This window comes from Rhinopithecus roxellana, chromosome 11 (assembly GCF_007565055.1).
Source record: "Rhinopithecus roxellana isolate Shanxi Qingling chromosome 11, ASM756505v1, whole genome shotgun sequence".
Taxonomy (NCBI): Eukaryota; Metazoa; Chordata; class Mammalia; order Primates; family Cercopithecidae; genus Rhinopithecus; species Rhinopithecus roxellana.
The window spans coordinates 65093646-65118092 of NC_044559.1; the positions used below are offsets into that span (position 1 = coordinate 65093646).

The 24447-nt window shown below is 37.3% G+C and overlaps 1 protein-coding gene across 2 annotated transcripts in view; it reads left to right on the forward strand.

Moving 5' to 3' along the window:
• The window catches only part of HTR7 (5-hydroxytryptamine receptor 7), a 111955-nt gene that overhangs the window by 85179 nt on the left and 2329 nt on the right, over positions 1-24447 (forward strand). The window contains exon 2 of one of the 2 annotated variants that reach the window (XM_010380456.2): positions 16951-17711. In XM_010380456.2, coding sequence (XP_010378758.1) covers positions 16951-17710 — 760 coding nt within the window. In that variant the 3' untranslated portion in view covers position 17711. The remainder of the gene's footprint in view (positions 1-16950; positions 17712-24447) is intronic. The other variant, XM_010380455.2, reaches the window with a different exon arrangement.

Consider the following 24447-nt stretch of genomic DNA (forward strand, 5'->3'; position numbering starts at 1 on the left):
GCCTAAGGCTCTTCCCAATTGCTGAGCACAGCCTGTGGGTAGAGTCCAGCTAGTAGCCCAGCCAGACCAGGGAGTCCAGCCGGTAGTCCCTGCTTGACCTCGGATCCCAGGCAGCAAACCCAACCAGCTTTAGAGTACCTGCAATGGCCCCACTCAATTAGAGACCTCAACAGGAAACTCTATCTGTCTGTCAGTGCTACCAGTTGACCCATCAAGAACCATAGGCTGGACTGAGTAGTGAAGTTCTTTCCCTGCCAAAGCGAACCTATAAAGGTTAGAAGAGATGACTGTAGAGTTTTATATGCAATGGAAGTTAAGATATCAGCTTAAAATAGGGTGATGTTATAACTGTAAGATATTTTATGTAATCCTTATGGTAAACATAAAGGAAAGACCTGTAGTAGATACACACAAGATAAAGAGAAAAGAAAGTATACCACTGCTACAAAAAATCTTCGAGTTACAAAGGAAGAGAGCAAGAGAGGAAGAATGAAATAAAGGAACTACAAAACAGGTAGAAAACAGTGAATAAAATGGCAGTGGTGAATGTTTATCTATCAACATGTAATTTCAATGTACATGGATTAAATTCTCCAAACAAGAGACATAAAATGGCTGAATGGATAAAATATAAGAGCCAATAACATGATGCCTACAAGAGACTCACTTTAGCTTTAAGGACACACATGGGCTGAAAGTGGAATGGAAAATGGGATGGAAAGAGATATTTCATGCAAGTGGTGCCAAAAGAGAATAGCAGTGGCTACACTTACATCAAACAAAATAGACTTTATGCCAAAACAATCACAAGAGACAAACAAGGTCATTGTGCAATGATAAAGAGATCAGTTAATCAGGAAGATATAACAATTTAAATAGTTATACATTTGACTTTGGAACACCTAAGTATGTAAAGCAAATACTAATAGAAGGGAGAAATAAACAGCAATACAGTAATAGTAGGATACTTAAATATCCTACTCTCAACAATGAATAAATCATCCAAGCATAATGTCAATAAGGAACCCCAGATATGAGTAGAACTATAGGCCAAATGAACTAACAGACATATACAGAACATTCCACCCAGCAGCAGCAGAATATACATTCTTCTCAAGCACACACAGAACATTTTCCAGGATAGGTCATATGTTAGGCCACAAAATATGCTTCACAAATTCAAGAAGATTGAAATCATGTCAAGTATCTTTTCTGAACACAGTAGTATGAAACTGGAAATCAATCACAAGAGTAAAAGTGGAAAATTCACAGCTATGTGGAAATTAAGCAACATACTTCTGAACAACCAATGGGTCAAAGAAGAAATGTAAACAGAAATTAAAAATTCTGAAACAAACAAAAATGGAAACACAACATACCAAAAATAACAGGATGCCATGAAAGTATTTCTAAGAGAAAGGTTTATAGGAATAAACACCTACATGTTAAGAAAAAAAGAGAAAGAACCTAAATAAACAATGCAACTTTATATGTCAAAGAATTAGAAATAGAAAAAGACCAAATTTAGCAGAAAGAAAGACATAATAAAGATCAGAGCAAAAATAAATGAAATAGACTAGATGAACAATAGTAAACACTAACAAACCAGAGCTAGTTTTTTGTTTTTTTTTTTTGTTTTTTTTTTTTGGAAAAGATAAATCAGCAAACCATTAACTGGACTCAAAATGAGAGAGAATAATTAAATGAATCAGAAATGAAAGAGGATGCATTAAACCCGATGTCACAGAAATACAAAGGATCATAAGAGACTATTATGAATAATCATAAAGTAACTAATAGGGTTACTTCTAGGAGAAGCCTGGAAGAAATGGGTAAATTGCTAGAAATATACAACTTATCAAAACTGAATTAGGAAGAAAGAGAAAATCTGAACAGACCAATAACTAGTAAGTCAATTGAATCAATAATAAAAAAACCTCCCAACAAACCAAAGTCCAGAGCCAGATGACTTCGCTGGGGAATCTGCCCAACATTTAAGGAAGAATTAATGTGAATTATTCTCAAACTCTTCCAAAAAGTTGAACAGGAAGGAACACTTCCAAATTCATTTTATGAGGCTAACATTACCTTGATAGCACAGTTGGATGAGGACTGTATGAGAAAATAAAATTATAAGCCAATATCTCTGATGAACATAGATGCAAAAATCCTCAGCATAATATTAATACTAGCAAAAGATGGTCCAATGTATGCAAATCAATAAATATGATATACCACATTAGCAGAAGGAAAGATAAAAATAATATGATTATGTCAGTAGATGAATAAAAAGCATTTGACACAATTCAACATCCTTTTAGTTAACATCATACTCAGTGGTGTAAAGCTGAATTTTTTTTCTTTAATATTGGGAATGACAAGGTTGTCCACTCGCACCACTTCTGTTCAACATACTGCTGGAAGTCCTAGCCATACTAATTAGGCAAGAAAAAGAAAAAGCATTCAAATTAGAAAGGAAGAAGTAAAATTGTTTCTGTTTTCAGATGACATGATGATTTTATATGTAGAAAACTCTAAAGACTCCACCAAAAAAAACCTGTACAAAAACTCTGCCAAAAACTAAATAAGTGAATTTAATAAAGTTGTGAGATACAAAAGCAACACATACAAATTAATTGCGTTTCTGTAAAGTAACAAACTATCTGAAAAAGAAAGAAAACCACAGAGTGATCAGACAACCTACAGAATGGGAGAAAATTTTTGCAATCCACCCATCTGACAAAGGTCTAATATCCAGAATCTACAAGGAACTTAAACAAATTTACAAGAAAAAAACAAGCAACCCATCAAAAAGTGGGCAAAGGATATGAACAGATACTTCTCAAAAGAAGACATTTATGTGACCAACAAACATAGGAAAAAAAGCTCAGCATCACTGATCATTAAAGTAATGCAAATCAAAACCACAATGAGACACCATCTCAAGCCAGTCAGAATGGCAATTGTTAAAAAGTCAAAAAACAATAGATGCTGGCAAACCTGTGGAGAAATAGGAATGCTTTCACACTGTTGGTGGGAATGTAAATTAGTTCAACCATTGTGGAAGACAGTGTGGCGATTCCTCGAGGACCTTGAAGCAGAAATACCATTTGACCCAGCAATCCCATTACTGGGTATATACCAAAAGGAATATAAATTATCCTACTATAAAGACACATGCACACATATGTTTACTGCAACACTTTTTACATTAGTAAAGATATGGAACCAACCCAAATGCTCGTCAATGATAGATCAGATAAAGAAAATGTGGTACATATACACCATGGAATACTATGCAGCCATAAGAAAGGATGAGTTCATGTCCTTTGTAGGGACATGGATGAAGCTGGAAGCCATCATCCTCAGCAAACTAACACAGGAAAGAAAACTAAACACCGCATGTTCTCACTCATAAGTAGGAGTTGAACAATGAGAACTCATGGACACAGGGAGGGGAACAACACACACCGGAGCCTGTTAGGGGATGAGGGGGCAAGATGAGGGAGAGCATTAGGACAAATACTAATGCATAGGTCAAATACCTAATGCATGTGGGCCTTAAAACCTAGATGATGGGTTGATAGGTGCAGCAAACCACCATGGCACATGTATACCTATGTAACAAACCTGCATGTTCTGCACACATATCCTAGAACTCAAAGTAAAATGTAAAAATGACTAAGTTTTATCTATGCATCTCATAAAAAAAGAAATAAAACAATTTCAATTATAGTAGCATAAAAATCAATAAAATCCTTAGGAATAAATTTAACCAAGAAGGTGAAAGATGTATGTACTGAAATCTATAAGACATTGATGAAGGAAATTGAAGAAGACACAAATAAATGTCTAGATACCCCATGTTCATGGAGTAGAAGAATCCATATTGTTAAAATGCCCATAAAACCCAGCACAATCTATAAATTCAATGCAACTACTATCAAAATTCCAATGGCATTTTTCACAGAAATGGAAAACAATCCTAAAATTCACATGGAATCAGAAAAGACCTCAGACAGAAAAAGCAATCATGAGAAAGAAGAATAAAGCTCGAGGCATCATGTTTCCTCATTTAAAACTATATTACAAAATGGCACTGAAAACAATATGGTACTGGCATAAAAACAGACACATAGATTAATGTAACAGAATTGACAGCGTGGAATCCATGGAAACCTCCACATACACAGTCAACTGATAATGGACAAGGGTGCCAAGCGTACTCAATGGGGAAAGAATAGTCTCTTCAATAAATGGTGCCGAAAAAACTATATCCACATGTAAAATAATGAAATCCAACCCTTATCTTACACCACTAACAAAAATTAACTGGAAATTGCTTAACAATTTAAATGTAGTATCTGACACCATAAAACTCCAAGAAGAAAACACAGGGTAAAAACTCCTTTATATCGGTATTGGCAGTGATATTTTTGGACATAACACCAACAAAAGCAAAGATAAACAAATGGGACTACATTAAAATAAAAATCTTCTTCACATAAAAGGAAACAGTTAACAAAATGAAAAGGCCACGTACAGAATGGGAGAAAATATTCACAAACCATGTATCTTATGAGAGGTTAATATTCAATATATTTAAAGAACCCATATCACTCAACAACAAAAACCCAAATAATTCCATTAAAAATGGGAAAAGGACCTGAATAGACATTTTTCTAAAGTAGACATACATATGGACAACAGGTACATGAAAAGGTGCTCAACATCACTTGTCATCAGGGAAACATAAACAGAACCACAATGAGTTATCCCCTCACACTTGTTGGGATAGCTGTTATCAAAAAGACAAGAAATCTTGAGTGTTCACGAGAATGTGGAGAAAAGGGAACCCTTGTGCACTTGTTGGTGAGAATGTAAGTTAGTACAGCTCTTATGGAAAACAGTATGGAGGTTCCTTAAAAAATAAAAATACAACTAACTGCCATATGATCCAGTGCTTCTACTTCTGGGTATATATCCAAAGGAAATGAAGCCAGTATATTGAAGAGATATCTGCACTCCCATGTTAATTGCCCACTATTTACTGTAGCCAAGGTAGGAAGCAATCTAAGTGTCTGTTAAGGGATGAGTGGATAAAGAAAATGTGGTATATATACACAATAGAATATTTTTCAGCTACAAAAGAAGGCAATCCTGCCATTTGCAATAACATAGATGAACCTTCAGGGCATTATGCTAAGTGAAATAAGTCAGACAGAGAAAGATAAATACTGCATAATCTCACTTGTATGTGGAATCTAAAAAACTTAGAAACAGAGAGTAGCATGGTTGTTGGCAGGGGAATGGGGATGTGGGAAAAGGGGAAATGTTGGTCCAAACTCTTAGTTGTAGGATGAATAAGGTGTGGAAATCTAATGTACAGCATGGTGACTATTGTTAACAGTAGTGTATTGTACACTTGAAATTTGCTAAGAGAGTAAACCTCACCGCCCCCCGCCCCTGCCCCCCCCACACAATGGTAACTATGTGAGGTAATAGATGTGTTAACTAACTTTACTGTGGTAATCATTTCACAATATACGTATAGTAAAAAAGAGAAAGTGGTAAGGTAGAAACAGTCCAAAAATAAAAAATAAAGCTTTGCAGTGTTTTAGAGTAATTCTTTAATTTTTTGAAAACTGTATGTGCTCATTATGAAAATTCAATTATAAAAAATAGGAAAAAGAAAACAAATCATCTAAACTCTTATACAGAAAAATAAAATAAATAACACGTAGTAAGTATCATTTTAGATGTTTCTTTATACTTATGTCCACTTAGGAGGATGACTGGCTAGCTGGTTAGTTGACTCAATGACAGGTAGATAGGAAGTTGATTGATTAAAAAAATTATAAAAATGATATCACACTATGCATGTTATTTTAACAAAATATTAAAACTAAATTTACTTAAATTTAAAAGAAGAAAAATAAACTGAAGTAGAAGAACTTTCAGTCAGAGCTACTATTTTTTCATTTAATTTTTTTGACACATAATAATTGTACATATTTATGGGGTACATGTTTATTTTATTTATTTATTTTTGAGACAGAGTCTCACTCTGTTGCCCAGGCTGGAGTTCAATGGTGCAATCTCAGCTCACTGGAACCTGCACTTCCTGGATCCAAGCAATTCTCCCTCCTCAGCCTCACAAGTAGCTGGGATTACAGATGCCCACCAACACGCCTGGCTAATTTTCTATAATTTTAGTACAGATGGGGTTTCACCATGTTGGCCAGGTTGGTCTCAAACTCCTGACCTCAGGTGATTCACTTGCCTTGGCCTTCCAAATTGCTGGGATTACAGGTGTGAGCCAATGCATCCAGCCCATATTGATGTTTTGATACATATAATGTATAGTAATCAGATCAGGGTAATTAACATATCCCTCATCTCAAACATTTATCATTTCTTTGCGTTGGGAATATTTTCAATATCCTCCTTCTAGCTATTTTAAACTATATAATGCATTGTTAACTATAGTCATCCTAGAGTGCTATAGAATACTAGAACTTGTTCCTCTTGTCTAGCTTTAATTTTGTGCCCTTTAACAAATCTTTGTATGTCCTTCTTTCCTCCTACCCTTTCCAGTCTCTGTTATCTTCTGTCCTACTTTTTACTCCTATGAGATCAACTAATTTTAGAGTGAGAACATGCGGTGTTTAACTTTCTGTACCTGGCTTATTTCACTTAATGTCTTCCAGTTTCATTCATGTTTCTGTGAACGACAGGCTTTTCCTCTTTTTATGGCTGAATAGTATTCGTTGTGTGTATACACCACACTTTCTATATCCATTAATCTGTTTTTGGACACCTAGGTTGATTCAATACCTTGGCTATTGTGAATAGGGCTACAGTAAACATGGAGATGCAGATGTCCCTTTGATACAATGATTTCCTTTCCTTTGTACAGCACTAATTTTAAGAGCTATTTGTTCCTGAAAGATTGTGTAAAGATTATGGGAAAATGTGAAAGCCATTAGGAGGTTGGATTTGTATAAACTATATGTTACAATTTTAAAATGTTACAATTTTAGACAGCATCAGTTGATCTCTACTTTGAAAGTTGAATTGATTAGTGCTCTAACACTGTATCCTACGTTGCTTCCCCCAGCTCCTGATTCTTGTGGCTTATATTATTTTTACTTTGTAAAATTTACATTCTGTTGTGCTAATATAATTCCCATAGGTCTTACTGTTGCATTTAAACAAGTTCAATAATAGCCATTGTTTCCCTGGTTTTAAATTCTTCATTTGGTTCATTTTTGGTTGGATGGATTTTATTTCCTCCCCCAAAATAGGCTTTATGGGTACTTTACTCTTCAAATTCTCTCGTGTTTGAGAATGTCTACTTCTTAGCTTTATAATTTTAGATAACAGGCATAATGCTATTTCACATTTTATACACTCTATATTTTTAGACATTTTCTATTATATTTTGGCATGGAATTATGCTGTTGAGAATCAGCCTGATTTTTTTTCCACCTTGCATATTTTCTGATTTTTTTTTTCTTTTTTTTTTTGAGACGGAGTCTTGCTCTGCCACCCAGACTGGAGTGCAGTGGCCGGCTCTCAGCTCACTGCAAGCTCCGCCTCCCGGGTTCACGCCATTCTCCTGTCTCAGCCTCCCGAGTAGCTGGGACTACAGGCGCCCGCCTCGTCGCCCGGCTAGTTTTTTGTATTTTTTAGTAGAGACGGGGTTTCACCGTATTAGCCAGGATGGTCTCGATCTCCTGACCTCGTGATCCGCCCGTCTCGGCCTCCCAAAGTGCTGGGATTACAGGCTTGAGCCACCGCGCCCGGCCCTGATTTTTTTTTTTCATTCCCAAATTCCTGCAGTGGTCTTTCCATGTCTTGAAGTTCAATAACTTTACTAGGATAGGTATCATGGATAATAATTCTGTATCACTTTTTCCCAACTATGTGATGTGTCCTTTTGCTGGTAAGATTCAGCTCTTTCATCGATTCAAGGACAATGTCCTAAATTATATCACTGTGTACTTTTTACATGTTGCAGCTCTATTTACTTAAACAATTTCCGTCCTCCTTGTTTAGTTTCTTTCTTTTCTTCAGGGAGATGTTATTATTATGTCTTATCTTTGTGTGTTTTCCTTACCTATCACCTTCTAATTGCTTGAATAAATTTTTCCTTATGCATTGATATGATTACCTCAAGCCTTTTTACTCCATGCCATTGATTTGCTTTTCAGGTGTGTCTTGTTTCTTTTCTTTTTTTGAGATGGAGCCTCGCTCTGTCACCCAGGCTGGAGTGCAGTGGCACGATCTCTACTCACTGTAACCTCTACCTCCTGGGTTCAAGCAATTCTTCTGCTTCAGCCTCCCGAGTAGCTGGGACTACAGACGAGCGCCACTATGCCCAGCTAATTTTTGTATTTTTAGTAGAGACAGAGGGTCACCATATTGGCTAGGATGGTCTCGAACTCCTAACCTCGTGATCTGCCCGCCTTGGCCTCCCAAAGTACTGGGATTACAGGCGTGACCCACTGCGCCTGGTCAGGTGTGTCTGTTTCTATTCTCAGCTCCTGCTTATTCATCCATTAGATCTGCCCTGATAATGTTCTGGCCTCAATTTATTTTCTTAACTTAGCAGTCTCCTTTTATCTCATTCTGCTGTTTTAACATCTTTGAGCCTCTACTTCAGTGATCACATATATTTATTAAGGTCTCTTACAGTGAAAAGTACTTTTAGGAAAACAATATCTATTCTGAATATTGTGTTTGCCTCTTGACTTGGTTCTTCAAGTCTTAGCCATGTTCTCTTTCTTTCTTTTTTCCTTTTATTGTTGTTATTTATTGTTGGAGCATGTTTGTGTAGTTGCTGTAACAGTTTATTTTTTTCATTTTGCTCATTCTTAACATGAGTTGTTTATTTAAACCCTAATGTTTGTTCTCACATACTGTGGTTGAATTATCATTGATATTCTGCCTTATTTGGTATGCTATTTTTCTCTTTTTAGGCTAGTATTTCGTGTTTCTGCTTTTCAATTGCCTGAAAGTGTAGGGCTGCAGGGAAAGGAAGGGAGTAGGTTCTACTGCAGCTGAGTGAAGTTTGTTAAGGAGGACTACTCTTTACTCTGAATACTCATTAGATGTCCTGGACCAGAAAATATCCCACTAAGCTCAGGATTTACCAGTCTTCTGGAACTTGGCATACTACTCTGGTTCAGCTCAGTGTCCTGAAAGATGACAAGTTCTGCTGGCCCTTAACTCTGCTAAAATGGCATGTGGGGCTTCTGCTCTTCATGGCTTTGCAGTACTTTTCTTTAGGTTGTCTTCTCACCCGCTCGATTTGCTTCTCTCCAAAATGAAGGTATTATTTGGAATTTTAAGGATTTACTCACCCCCTTTCCTCAGTACTGCTTCTATGGGATGGGGTTGAAAGCCACACAGAAGCATCATAAAACAGAATATTTTCTTTTCTTTTCCTGCCTCTAACCTTTACAAAGTTTTTAAGGTTTTATGCCATTAATTTCTTGTATTATTGCTGATAAATTTTGGTTCTTTCTTTCTGCCACCCCCACCCCCTTTTTCTGAGGAATAAAAGGCCAAATTCTTTGGGAAAATTTAGTTTATTGTGAATCCATATACAACTGAGGTAATTAACAAGTATAATTCAGGGGTCACTACTAATCTCTCACACTATTCATTTTCATGACTTTGTATAATTATCTAAAAATCCTTTAATAGTCATGTAGTTTTCTTTTTCTTTTTTTTTTTTTTTTTGCCACAGGGTTTTCCTTGGTGGTGTCTTAAGCCACTAAAGTGTGGTAATTAGTTATGTAGCAACAGTTAACAAATATAATATATGAATTTTTACAGGTACTTTTAGAATTAAGTGATTTGTTTTATTTTAATTAAATCTGATTTTCTCTGTTAAGGGAAAGTCTCCTTTTTGTTTAATGATAATATGCTTTCTCAAAGAGGAGGCTTTGCTACTGTGTTTCCAAACTTGATTGAATTTTGTTGCTTTTTCCCCTCTTCTCTTTTATCTACTTCCCTCCTTCACTGCTGAGGGCAGAATAAGGAATTTAAGTTGTTTATTGGTCCTAACTATAAGTGCAGCTTAGAAACACTGATGGAAATGGTTTAAAAGTATATTGGAACCCCACTGTAATGATGGTTTTAGAGAACAGGTCAGCATCTAGGTTAATGGCAAATGATAAGTTCAGTGTATTGTTAAAAATTTACTTTTAGTATTTAAAAAAACCTTGATTTCTGTACATCCAGAACACTGCACCAATCATAACTGAATAGCTCACTTACTTTCTACAAGGTGAGCATACCTGCTTAACACACCCAGAGCCTCCTGCACCCTCACTGCTTAGGACCTGCTTTTCCCCAGAGGTAACTGCCATTGTGGCTTCTGTTACCAGGGGCTAGTTTTGCCTGGTTTGGAATAGTATGTTCTCTTTTGTTTTTTAGCTTCTTTAGCACGACCTTATGTTTGTGAAAATCATCCATGTTGACAAGCAGTACTGGGTTCATTCTCATTGTTTTATAGAATTCCATTGTATAAATATGCCACAGTTTATGTACTTATTCTACTATTATAGAGTTATACTAATTTTACTTTTGTAGAGTGGGTGAGTTTCATTTGGGGCTATTACCAACAGTGCTGCTATAAAGTTTTGTATGTGTATTTTGGTTAATATTCATTATATACTTGGAATTGCTAGATCATAGTGTGTGTATTATTTAGCTTTAATAGATATTACAAAATAGTTTCCCAAAGTTACTGCCTCAGTTTACACTCCCACCAGTAATGTGTGAGAATCACAATTGTTTCATATCTTCACAGAACACTTGGCATTATGGTTTTTATCATCATCATCATCATCATCATCATCATCATCATCATCATCATCATTAATTTTAACCACTCTGATGGCTGTTAGTGACATTTCATTGTGCTAATCTGCATTTTTCTCATGACTCATGATGTTAAACACCTTTTCATGTGTTTGGTGAAGGTGAGTAATTTTCAAACTTTAGGTCTTGATCCAATAATGGGTTATGAAATCAATTTAGTGCATTAAGGCCAGCACTTAAAAAGTCTGAAATAGAATAGAAGAGAGTAAATAATGGTTTATAATGGTAAATATAGATTTGTGAAACTTTTGTTTTAATTTCCTAAATATAAATATACACACATATCAGTTTATTATATAGGTAAAATGTTATATTTCTTTTTGTGAACTATGGTCAAAAAGGTTTTAAAAAACCCTGTTGGGTATTATGCACTTAAGAAAAATCTACAACTTGATTAAAACATAAAGACCACACATATCTCATTTAGCACAGTACTGGGAAATAAATCTAATAGCTGAGATAATGGAAACATGATTCATAATGATTTTGTTAGACTAAACTGGAAGCAAACTGTTCAGATGAAATATACAGTAAGTAAAGCCCTTCATGTGATAAGTATAAAGTCCTTGTAATTGAATGGGAGAAGGCTGCTTTGACAGCAGTGTGTGGGATAAAGACCCAGAACAGTCAATCCTAAACAGAAAGTCCTAGGTCTCCAATCCTTGAATGAGAATATTGGCTTGGGAATCTGCATGTTTCTAAAGCTCCTGAGTGATTCTGATAATCTGGCAGTTTCAGGAGCCACTGACATTAGCTGGAGATTCTAGTGGATTTTGCCAACTGCAAGGGAGGAATCTCCTGGAGGAGGTGTTCTAAGTGTGTGAACCCTTTTTAAGCTGAACATTCTGAAAAACCACCATATTTCAGAATAATTCTACCCAGTTTCTTTTACTCCCTAGATTATTATTCTATAGCAGTGAAACTCAGAAGAAGCCATTTGATTAAAGAACTGTTATCTACCATTTCTATACAGTTAGAACAGAAGACAGGCAGCAGAGTTAGTTTACTTCCGATCCCTCTCTATGCAGATTATAACTCCCTAATCCTCTTTTTCCCTGAACCTGTACTTCAGTAGCACCCCTAATGTGAGTTGCATATATTTCTCAATTATATAATACTTTGGTGCTTTTGTCTCTGAGATTTACTGTACTTTAACATTTGTATGCATTTTACAGTAAAATTTTGAAGACTTTATAAGCATCCTGCTTTCTAATTAACAGTGAGGATAAAATGCTAGTGTGATAAATATTAAACATGCATAATTAAGGAATATTAAAAATCAGTCTAGTTTTTTTTTCTTTTTTTCTTTCTCTCCCTTGAAGGTAAGATTTATTCGATACAAGGTTTGGAAGAATGAATGTATAATTTAGAGAAACACTTCCCTGAATACCAATATTACTTTATATAGTAATTATGGGATTTTAAATGCCAATGAGTTCCTTTTCTTTTGTATGAACTTATGAATGTATTATAATACAGCACTTTTGACAAGCTAATCAAATAAAACAATATAATATTTAATTATCAGCTTTCTAAAGGTTTTATGAACCAGATTGTTTCTATTGCCAGAATCATTTAGTAATTTAGGAATCTCAGAATCCTCTTAAATCTTTTATTTTGTTCTTAAAGTAGTGGGGTTTTTTTACATGCTCACTACAAAAATATCAAGCATAGAAAATATAAAGAAAAATTAAAATCATTAAAATTTCTACATCTCAGGTAGAACTACTATTGATATTTTAGTTGATATTCTTGTAGACATCTGTGCATACACAGACATGCTCACACAGGCATACACCCGGTTTTATATAGAAGGGTTAATAAAATATGTTATAGGATATTCTATTATCAATGCATTTTTAATCCACTCTTCTCTTGTTTCTGTGTTAGTAAATACAGATGTACATCATCATTTTAATGGTTGCATTATACATATTGTATACAGTATATATATATATATATATACACACCATATCTAATCTCCTATTGATAATACTTAGATTGCATCCTTTTTCCTCTATTATGTGTTTAGCAACATCTCTGCACATTAGTCATTTTGCATCTGTACAATTATCTTCTTAAGACAAAATCCTAGATATCTGATAATTACCAAACTGTCTACCAGAATTATTTCAGTTGACACTTCCAATAGCAACGTAATAGAACGATTGCTTTTTCACAGTTTTCTAATATTGGATTTTGTCTTTCTTAAATATTGGCAAATGATAAAAATGCGTCGTTTTAAAATTTGCATCTCTTTGATTATTAATGAAGTTCTACATATTTTTAAGTGCTTATTGGTCATAGTTTCTCTCTCTCTGTCTTTAAAATAGAGATGGGGACTTGCTCTGTTGCTCAGGCTGGTCTCAAACTCCTGGCCTCAAGTGATCCTTCCACCTTGGCCTCCCAAAGTGCTGGGATTATAGGCATGAGCCACGGCACCCGGTTTTGGCCATTAGTTTTTCTTCTTTGATCAGTTGCTTAAATATTTTTTTTGGGATGGTTGGCTTTTTCCTTTTTCTTTTACAAACTCTGAAGTTCTTACTATGGGATGGTTGTGTTTTGTATTGACCTGTAGGAAATCTGTGAATATTGTGATATTGCCATTTAGATTTCTAGTTTATGATTTGACTTTTAACTCTTCACAGAATGATTTTTGAATTAAACTAAATGTTGCTTATAAATGTCACTTATTTATTTTGTTTGTTACAAACATTTCTTGATGTTTCATTTTATACTTTCAAGCTTTTGTATTATAGTTAAGAATGGCCTTTGTCATCTCAGGATTGTGAAATACTTGCCAATATTTTCTCATAGTCTTAGGGTTTAATTTTTTTTACATGATAATCTTTGATCCATCTGGGATTTATATTTAATCAAAAGAAAGGTAAGAAGCCACTAATACTTTTACCTCAATTGCTGAACAGTTGTGAGACTTTATGAGTATCCAATTTTTTACTAGTGATTTAAAGTGACTCCTTTTATATTGAATTCCCGTATATATTTGAATCAACTTGAAACTATCCTGTTTTATTGATATCTTTTTGAATAATTTTTGGGGGGCTTTTATTTCTGTTGCTTTTTTTAATAGGAAAAGTGTCCCTTCATTATTCTTTTTCAGATTATCTGTACATTTTTGCATGTTGATTTGGTGAGCTTTAAAATCATTAACAAAAGCCATGCCAGTTTATTCATTTGGGGTTATATGGTATTTACAGATTGAGGGGAAATAGGTACTTTTATAATACTAGATTTTCTTATTGAAAAAACAAGTTTTTCCCTCATGGATTTAAGTATTTTTAAAAATGTACCTCAGTAGCATTTTGTATTTTCTCCGTATAGGCCTTAGGTATTATTTTAAAAAAGCTTTTTCCTAGATGTTTTTAATTGTTGTTAATTGCATCATCTCCACACTATTTTCTGATTGTTAATGGTTACAACATAAAATATTAACTTTTGTTTATTAATTTTATATCCAGACACTTCAGTGAGCACTCATTTTTTTTCTAGTAATATTTCAGTTGATTTTAGCCTTATAATGTCTCACCAGGTGGAAGTGAGGGGCCTAAGAAGTAAATATAACTATCTTGTTGTAGGCTGTCTTGAAATAATTAGAGAATGGTGCCTAAAGTAGAACAGAGTTTATGAAATATAATTTGTACATCCAGGGCAGGCTGAATGTAGACTAATCACCATGATTGAAATATAATGTGTCAGCCTAAGTGTACTAGAATGAATAAACGTACCATTTAAATTAGATTATCTAATATTCTAAAATGTTCTTTGTACTTTATTAACCAGGAAAAAGATGGAATTGTTACTTAAGTGGGAAGGCATCGTTCTAGTAAGGAAAGTATGAAGAAATGGGAGAGAAAAAGGATTTCCTTAAAACAGGAGTTTACTAGATTGTGAATTCCAGGCTTGCTAATTTTTTTAACTCTCCACAAATAAAATGTAACTTCTTTTTTTGTCTTAATTTTTCCAACATAACAACCTGTTACATCAGCCATCTACCCTACCCACACACCCCCAATCCCAGTAAGTAGGTGTAAAATGGTCTGACAATGCCATCTGGTGGTCTCCTGGGGAATTGTGTGAAGTAACTTCTACCTGTTGGACTTCACTCCTTGGTGAACCTGAGGCACCGACCTGGGCTCATGTCTTGGATGCCACATTCAGGCTTGAGAGCAGGCAGTTTACAATGGGGCTGTAGACAAAGAGAGACAAGAAATCAAAGTGCAGGTCTGGGGAAAGACTGCTAGGAAAATAAGGAAGGTGCCCAAAAGGCCACATTCACAGGAGCTGCTTGAGAACAAGGACTAGATTTTCCTTTTCCCTCCCTCCTCCCTTTTCCATCTTCCTTCCTCCTTCCCTCCCTCTCTTCTTCTGAGTTACTTTCCCCCACACTGCCTGCCTTTTTCTTAACTCTTATTCTTGCATTCTAAGGAAAGCCTCCCTCTCTCTCTTCCCTCATTCTGTTTGGGAGCAGCATCATAATCCTAACTACAGCTGATAAGTCTAAGGGTAGTGATTGTAGGTCAACTTTATTAAGGAAAAGGGAAGGCAGAAGTTGGCAAATGAAGAACCCAGCATTGTGAACGCATGAGTCCTTGGAAGGGATCAGAAGTCCCCTTCAACATTACCATGGTGTCAGGTTTTCCCCTTCATCCGACATGATTTCTCCATTTGCCTGCAAGCAGGATTTTCATCTCTTCTACCCACTGCCATATCTCCAACACCTGGAACAGTACCTGTCCAGTAAAATGAGCTCCATTAATACTTGTTGAAGGAAAGAATTCTAGAGGAGTAAGAACATCTGGCTCATCATTTTTTACTGTATTTCGATGTTGTCTTCCTGTGTTATAGTGATGCTAATTTTCATTGTGAAAGTATGATTTTGGTCTTTTGTGGGATAATTTAAGTATTAAAGGATATTTCTAGCGGAAATTGTTTTTTAAGTTCTAACCTACTAGCTGGCCAACTTTCAGAAAATAACCTGTTGGTAAGTTAGGGACTCTCTGTATCTTTCCTTTTTATGTTTCAATAATGTATCTTTTATATACATAAAGGAAGTAAAAACAACAACAAAATGACCAGCTTTTTTTCTGTCTTTGCTTCTCAAGTGCTCCTAGCTTCCCAAAATAGAATCTAAGGCTATTAAATATGAGGAAAACACAGGTTTGAAAAGCTGAAAAATATTAAACATTTGGCAGAATATCTTTTCTGTATATGTTTTCTCTGTGTGCACAGATTTGTTTGCATTACAAATCCTTGATCACAGACTTGGAGTAATATTTATTCCCTGTATAGAACTAAGCACAGAGAAAATGTTGGATTTCCCTAATATTTTTCAGAATTGTACCCTTGCTTTGTGATTCTCCTAAGAACTGGAGAGAGAAGGCAGGCTGTTTTTATTTCTTAGATTGTTCCTCTGACATTGCTGTTGTGTGAGACTTTTCTGTGGGTAAATAATAATAATAATAATGTATTTTCTGCTAACCATTTCAACACTCTAGGATTCCCAGACTATCTCACGAATCTGTGTGATCTTAAAGAAATGCTTTTGCTGTAATGCAAAGGGAAAGCTAAAATGAATTAAAAGCTGGCCTAAATTAAGACAGCTGGGGCGATCACTGGGTGTATAATACCAGAGTGTGGTAGACCTTGGTTGTTTTGAGAATGTGTCACAGCATCCTACATCAGAGTTGATATGTTGTCCTGGCTGATTTTGGTTGCTGTGGTCATGGGGAGGGGGAGCTCTTTAAACTTTGTTGACTACATGGATTGTGAAAAACTGTAAGGCATGCAAAAAGCATGTACTGACTTTAGAGCCAGAGGGCTCTCAGGCTACAATCTGGCAATGCCTCTTTGTGACCTGGAATAAAATAGGTAACATCTCAGAGCCTTAGTTTACCTTTCTGCAAAATGGGAGTAATGATGCCTGCCTAGAAGGGCTGTTGTGAGGACTGGTGCTGGTACCTGGCTGGCAGGTCTTGCTCAGTTGACCAGTTATGATCACAGTGTTCACCTGTTATCTTTGCATCTCTCCACTAGGTACCTTGGAATCACAAGGCCCCTCACATACCCTGTGAGGCAAAATGGGAAATGCATGGCGAAGATGATTCTCTCCGTCTGGCTTCTCTCTGCCTCCATCACTTTACCTCCGCTCTTTGGATGGGCTCAGAATGTAAATGACGATAAGGTGTGCTTGATCAGCCAGGACTTTGGCTACACGATTTACTCTACCGCAGTGGCATTTTATATCCCTATGTCCGTCATGCTTTTCATGTACTACCAGATTTACAAGGCTGCCAGGAAGAGTGCTGCCAAACACAAATTCCCTGGCTTCCCTCGAGTGGAGCCAGACAGCGTCATCGCCCTGAATGGCATAGTGAAGCTCCAGAAGGAGGTGGAAGAGTGTGCAAACCTTTCGAGACTCCTCAAGCATGAAAGGAAAAACATCTCCATCTTTAAGCGGGAACAGAAAGCAGCCACCACCCTGGGGATCATCGTCGGGGCCTTTACCGTGTGCTGGCTGCCATTTTTCCTCCTCTCGACAGCCAGACCCTTCATCTGTGGCACTTCCTGCAGCTGCATCCCACTGTGGGTGGAGAGGACATTTCTGTGGCTAGGCTATGCAAACTCTCTCATTAACCCTTTTATATATGCCTTCTTCAACCGGGACCTGAGGACCACCTATCGCAGCCTGCTTCAGTGCCAGTACCGGAATATCAACCGGAAGCTCTCGGCTGCAGGCATGCATGAAGCCCTGAAGCTTGCTGAGAGGCCAGAGAGAGCTGAGTTTGTGCTGTAAGGTCATTTATCATTATTTTCCTTTTATCCCCCAAACCCTTTCATGCAGCTTTTTGAAGCACATCACAGAAAGTTTCCTGAACGAGTAGCTAGCTTATGTTTTACTAAACATACCAGATTTGAATTGACAGCAGTATAGATTCCAGTCTTCCACCCAGTAAAATTCCAAAAGCCAAAAATAGGTACTTAGTTGGATTGGTAGATGAGACTAATTTTCTGAAGAATTGCAATTGATGTGATTGACAACAAAGAGGTGATATTTTCCATTCTTTCTCCATAAATGACATCCAGATTATGTCCTTACATCTAAATTTGTGTAACATTATTATTTTAGTTGTTGTTATTCTTCTGTCTAGTAAAACTTTTTTGATGACCTCAACCTTCACCGATAAAGTCTTCTTTTGAGGTAGGAGGCACAATGATCTTTCTAGTATGCAGTTACATTCACCTGGGCTGAAAGGAGGCAGCCCAGGAAAAAGAAGAGTGGTTAGTGTGGGTCTCAAGAACCGGACATGGTAGAGCGCCTCTGTAATCCTAGCCGCTTGGGAGGCCAAGGCGGGAGGATAGCTTGAGCCCAGGGGTTGGATTATGCAGTGAGCTATGATCATGCCATTGCACTCCAACCTGGTTGACAGAGCAAGACCTGCCTCTAAAAAAGAAAAGGAAAAGAGCCACAGGACCGTTTAGGAAATGTTCCTGGCCATCTTGGCAGGAGAGAACCAAGAATTGGTCTAAGAAGTCTTAATGACTTTCAAGGAAGCAATTACCATAGGGTCTTGGGATCTGAAAAAGGCTCTGATGGTGATAGAGAAATGGAAATTTCAGAAGTGACCCACATGTTAAAAAATTGACATTGTAAAGAAGGAAAGAGATAGTATATTAGTTAGAGGTGTCAACATGTCAGATGAAGACTCTGTTTTAAATGTGAGGTAGAGGAGATTTCTTCACATTGAAAGTCAGGGGAAAAATAAACTTGGAATGAAAAATTGGAAGGTTCTGGTGAGACAGTGAGCAGATCAATGTTGGAGGCGTCCGTCTTCACAGCCTGGCGGGAAGGAGCAGACTAGAGAACCAGGGACCACTCTAGCAGAGAGGGACCTTCCCAGTCATCTTGTCCACCCCTGTCATTCAACAGAAGAGCTAACTGGGAGTTGAAAAGTGAGATGTCTCACACTTAGCTAGTGTCACAACTAAGTCTAGATCCCATATCATCTGAATCCCAGTGCTACTCATTTTTCTTATACTGGACTGCCTTTATCTTACAACTGAAAGTTGGAAGACTACAGTTATGCTAATTCTTAAGCTGAGTGTAGCTTCACAGGCATTCATGTTTACTTCTATATACTCTTTTGTATACATGAGATTGTTCACAATATAAAAAGTAGCATTAAAAAATAATGTAATTTTAAGTTCTAGAACATGTACTATGAGCACACCCGGAGATCTTACTATGCCTGTAAGAGTTCATTGAATTTACTATTAGGATTTTCCCACCAGATTCTGAATTCCTTCAGAGAAGGAACTATGTCTTAATCAGATTTCTTTCTGCAGAATCTAGTACAGTGCTTGACACATAATAGATGATAAATAAAAGTAATAACTGCTAACCATTATTGAACACCTGCTACATGCTATGCTGCGTGCTACCTGCAAAATAGGTGCTTCTGGCATCCCCACTTTTCAGAAGAACAACTTAAGGCTCAGGAGCATAAAGTAACTGACCTATGTTCACACAGTCCCTAAGTGGTAGCTGTGATATGAATCACTCCGATGCTTCTATTGAATGTTATGCAATAATACTTGTCAAGTGACTTCAGTATATAGGCAGTGAAGAGTCTCAGAATATTTTTGAGGTAGAGACTAGCCGTAAGCTCTCTAAGAAGACAATGAGAATGACTTGTTACACTAAGTAAGTAAAGTTTGTTAGACTTACTGCACTATGCGTGGTATCCACTCCTAGACAGTCTTAGTAGTTTCTCAGATGAAGGAAATAAGGCAAGGATATTGATAGAGTTTTGGGGCTTGGGCTGGGTGATTTGAAGGTGGGGAACTGGTGAAGATTAGGCAGAGTTTATGACATAATAGCTTTAGACTGGTAAGTACAACTAGATGAGGGCTGTGAAGTAAGTGCTAATGAGCAAACCATTAGTTTTGATAAGTAGGCTATTTTTGTTGGCATATAGTCTTATCTTCTGAAAGTGACTATTTCCTAGAACAAATAGCTAGGTTATTTTGCCTGGCTCCAGCATTGTTTAGCACAGGAAAAGGAAAGCGTGTTGGTTCTAGTTCTCAGGAGTAACATGGGAAGGTCTCTCTGGCAATAGTGAGGAGGGCAGACAAGGGAAAGATGGGTGGCAGGGGATCCAGTTAAGCAGCCAGTGTATAAACTAGGAAAGAACAGATAATGTCATGAGCAAGGAAACACTCTTATATTTGCATGCATCCTATAAAGTCAAAGAACTTGAGAATAATTTTATTGATTATTTTAGTTAATAATTCATAGATAATTCAGATAGATCATAAAATGGTAATCTTTAAAATGTAACACAAAAAGGTTTTCCAATTTAAAATAATAGCTTGTGTTTGCTGAGAATTCACTCTCAGGCACTTTGCTGAGCACTTCATGTGAATTTGATCAATTAATCCTCAAAAGTTTATGATAGGTTAGTTTTCTTCATTTCCATTCTGAAAATAACAAAACAAGGGCTTGGAGAAGTAAAATAATTTCCCCCACAGTCATACAGAGAGTGATAGAGCTGGATTTGAGCCCAGGACATCTGTGTTCAAAAGTGCTTTTAACTTCTATGCTACTGTGCCTTTTATAAAAATAAATCAGCTAACGTAAAGTCTAAAGATATTTGCCTTTGTATCTTTAGCTAGTCTGGAGGCTTGGGTGTTGTTTTCCTGTTACCTTAACACAGAGGTCAGCAAACTTTAACTGTGAAGGGCCAAGTGGTATATATTTTAAACTTTGCTAGCCATATGGTCCCTATTGAAACTACTCTTCTTACTGATGAGTAATTTGTCACTGACATAAGTAAACGGATAGGCCTGTGTACCAATAAAACTTTATTTACAAAAAGAGACTGCCAGTTGTATTTGGCCCACAGGCCATAGTCTGCTGTATCCTCTTTACATTTCTCTCAGTTTGAATTTATAATTACAGAATATCCACTTCATTAAGGATGATTAGCCTAAAAACATCCGTCAGCTTTAGGAAATTTCTAATGTGGCTGCCATGCATTGAGGAAAGTACAGAAAACGGATGATATCTTTCATGTCCTTGTGCATATATTTTTGTTGGATATACTTTACACAAACAGACATATGTTGTTATGGCCTGAATATCTGTGTCTCCTGCAAAATTCGTATTTTGAAACCAAATTCCCAGTGCAATAGTATGAAAATGTGGATTCTTTAGGAGGTAATTAGGTCATGAGGGCAGGGTCCTCCTAAATGGGATTATTGCATTTATAAAAGAGGCCTCAGGGAGCTTGCTCACATCTTCTACCATGTGAGGACGCAGTTAGAAGTTACCATCTATGAAGCAGACAGCGAGCCCTCACCAGACATGGGATCTGCTGGTGGCTTAATCTTGGATTTCTCAGCCTCTTGAACTCTAAGAAATAAATCTCTGTTGTTTATAAGCTACCAGTTTATGGTATTTTGTTATAGCAGCCTGGCTAGGCTAAGACATATGCACATGCAACCTTTCTGTAATAAGGGAAGGTGGAGACAGGAAAAGCTATAGGATTCAAAGGAAAGGAAAATGACCCAGAGCTTATACTAACCCTGATCAGAGAAGACTTCCTGAAGGGTATGAACTCAAGAATGTCTATTAAGTTGGTCAAAGCATTTATAGTGAAAGGAGAGCAGAAATGTTATTCTAGGTGAAGAGGACTTTTTTTGTAAAGGCACCAATGTGGGAGCTTATGCAAAGGACCACCTGGCTGAAACTAAGCATTTGGGTGCAGGAACTGTTGGAGATCAAAGCAGAAAAGTAGATTGAGATGAAATTGTAAAGAATCTTCTATGCCAGCTCCAATAATTTGGACTTTTAGTATTGACAAATGGTTCTTAATCAGGAGTAATTTTGCCTCCCATCCCAACTCTTTGGAGACATTTGGCATTTTCTGGAGGCATTTTTGGTTGTCACAAGTGGGGGTGGGATACTTCTGGCATCTACTGGGTAGAGGCCAGGGCTGCTGTTAAGGATTTTACGGTATACAGGCCAGCACCCCTGCCCCCCACCCCCCGCCCCAACAAAGAAGTACCCAGTCCTCATTGCTAAAGTTGTGACACTCTGGTGTAAATATAGTAAGCCATCAGTGAATCTGCAGGTAGGGGAGTGGAGTCATCAAAATGGTCAAGACTGATGCAGTAGCACTGTGTGGGTAACTCAGAAGGTAAAAAATGGATGTTGTTTTTCCCAGAAAATTGGCTTGTTTTTCCCAGAAACATTTGAATGTCTGCTATGTACAAGGTATGGAACCAGGCGTGGTAGGGTAGAAAGGTGAGTAAATGACAGTTGTAGTCTCTGGAAGCTTTTAATCTAGTATGCTGGGGTGGCTGTAGAGGTGGTGGTGGCCAGTAGGAGACTTGTAATCAGAACCCTTTGCTCCCCCTGCCTCTCTCTAGCTCTCACTCATCTTGTGGTCACCCTACAGACTCTGGGCTCCTCCAGACTCTGGGCTTTCTCCAGCTCTTTTCCTCCCATCTGGCTTCTGGGCTTCTAGTCTCTCTTACCTTCTCGCCCTGTTCTGCCTTCTTGGCGCTACGTATTCTCCTACATAACAGTTTCTTTCTTTCCTGTGTAAACCTGTGAGACTGTATTCTTACTACCAAATATTTACCGATTTTCCCCCATTTTCTTGATCAGCATAACCAGAACCTCAGGAGTTTAGCAGGCACTTGAAAATTTTCCCTGGAGTAATGAAGTGAATAGATGGGGGAAAAGCTGTGAATACTTTTGCACTGGTAATTTTAATTTACTGCTATCAATTTTAATCCTTTTCACAAGTATTCACAGATTGGTAATATAAAATCAAATGTGATAATGAAATATAATCAAGGATTCTTTTTTCTTTTTAAATTTGATTACTTATGGATTTGCTTTGAATTGCCATCTATTGCTTTTAAGTATCCTGTTTTCATGAATTTTGTTGATGTCATTTATGAATAACATTGAACAGCACTTTCTAAATACTTCCATAGAAATGAATGTCATGAAATTGTTTTAAAGTAGCTCTTCTTTTCCTGCTCCCTTTTTTCCTGGTGATTGTATTGTCATTGTCTTCAAAGGGCCTCTTATAATTCCCGTGGATTGCAGGGGTCCTAGTGGTGACTTGTAGCAGAGTAACCTTGGTTTTCTGCCATGAATTCTGCCAATACAGTGCTCCAGGGTTTGTCCTGAAGCATCCTGAAAGGTACCTTCTTTCTTTGTGGAAACCAGTGATTAAAAATAAAATAAAATAAAATAAAATAGATCCCAGAGAAAATTGGGCAGAAGCATCAAAGCCTCTGGAACCCTGGGTGTCTGTGATCGGATGCTGCCTTAAAGGCAGCAACAAACAAAAAGTTTGCTATTTCATGGACTTTTCTTCTCCGTAGATGATTTATTTTCATTAAATCATCATTTTATTTTTACTAAATCATCAATTAGTAATAATAGCTTATTTGCTTCATGCTTCGCAATTGCCTACATTTTAACTTTGCAATGTTTCTTTAAGGAAGGCAGGTGTTTTCCCTCCCTTGCTTTGTCTAATATTTATATATTTTTGTTCTATTAGTAGATAATAAATTCATATAGCACAATATAAAATCAAGCACTACAGAGGAGTACAGAAGAAAAATAAGTCTTGAGGGGCATTCTTAGAAAGAAAATATCCATGGTAGAAATCAAGAACGGGGGATATTGGAGGTGGGTCTTGAAGAAAGAGTAGGATTTTAACAAGAAGACATAGTAGGGGTGGAGGTGGAGTAGTGGCTGCTCAAGGCAGAGGGGACAGCATGGACCGAGGGGCCCAGATGTTGATAGAGGTGGACAAGAAGTTTGGGGCATGTCTTCAGCAGTACTGGGAAGCTGGGTAGTCTATGATCAGCATGGAGGGCTAAGTGGGCAGGGATGAGGGAGGGAGATGAAGGCTTTTGAGCAGGAGTGAGACTAGGGATGCAGTATAAATGATGTATGGAAGGCTTCACAATAGGAGAAGGGATATGGGTTAGAATACTGATGCAAGAGTGGGGTCTCATGTCAGGAGGGCCTGCACAAGGAGGGTGCTGTTGAGACTAGGAAAGAGGCCACAGGTGTCTGTGTGGATACTACAATCTCCAGACCATCACAATTGGTTAGTAGGTTGGTAGCAAGGAAAGGGAGACTTTGGAGATAGTGCTGTGGCCTAGAGGAATTCAGAACATGAACTATGTGAGCAGAGCAGTGCTGAGCTGGAGAAAGTGTGGTCTCTCCTGTGCTGGGAAGAGACAGAGGCCCTGGGCTAGGAACGTGTCTGTGGAGCACAGATGGTTGCCAGTCCCCTCTTCAGATACCTAGGAGCCTATAGGGCTGGGTCTGGGCTGAAGTGCAGCACTTGTCCTCAGGTGTTATTGTGTGAGGCTGAGGGGAAAAGCCAGAAACCATGTCTCCAGCAAAATCCATCTATTGATCACCCATCTGAAGTGCTGGGCTGAGAGGGGAACCTCAAAGAAGGAAGAGCAGGACTGCAGGCAAAATAGCCAAAT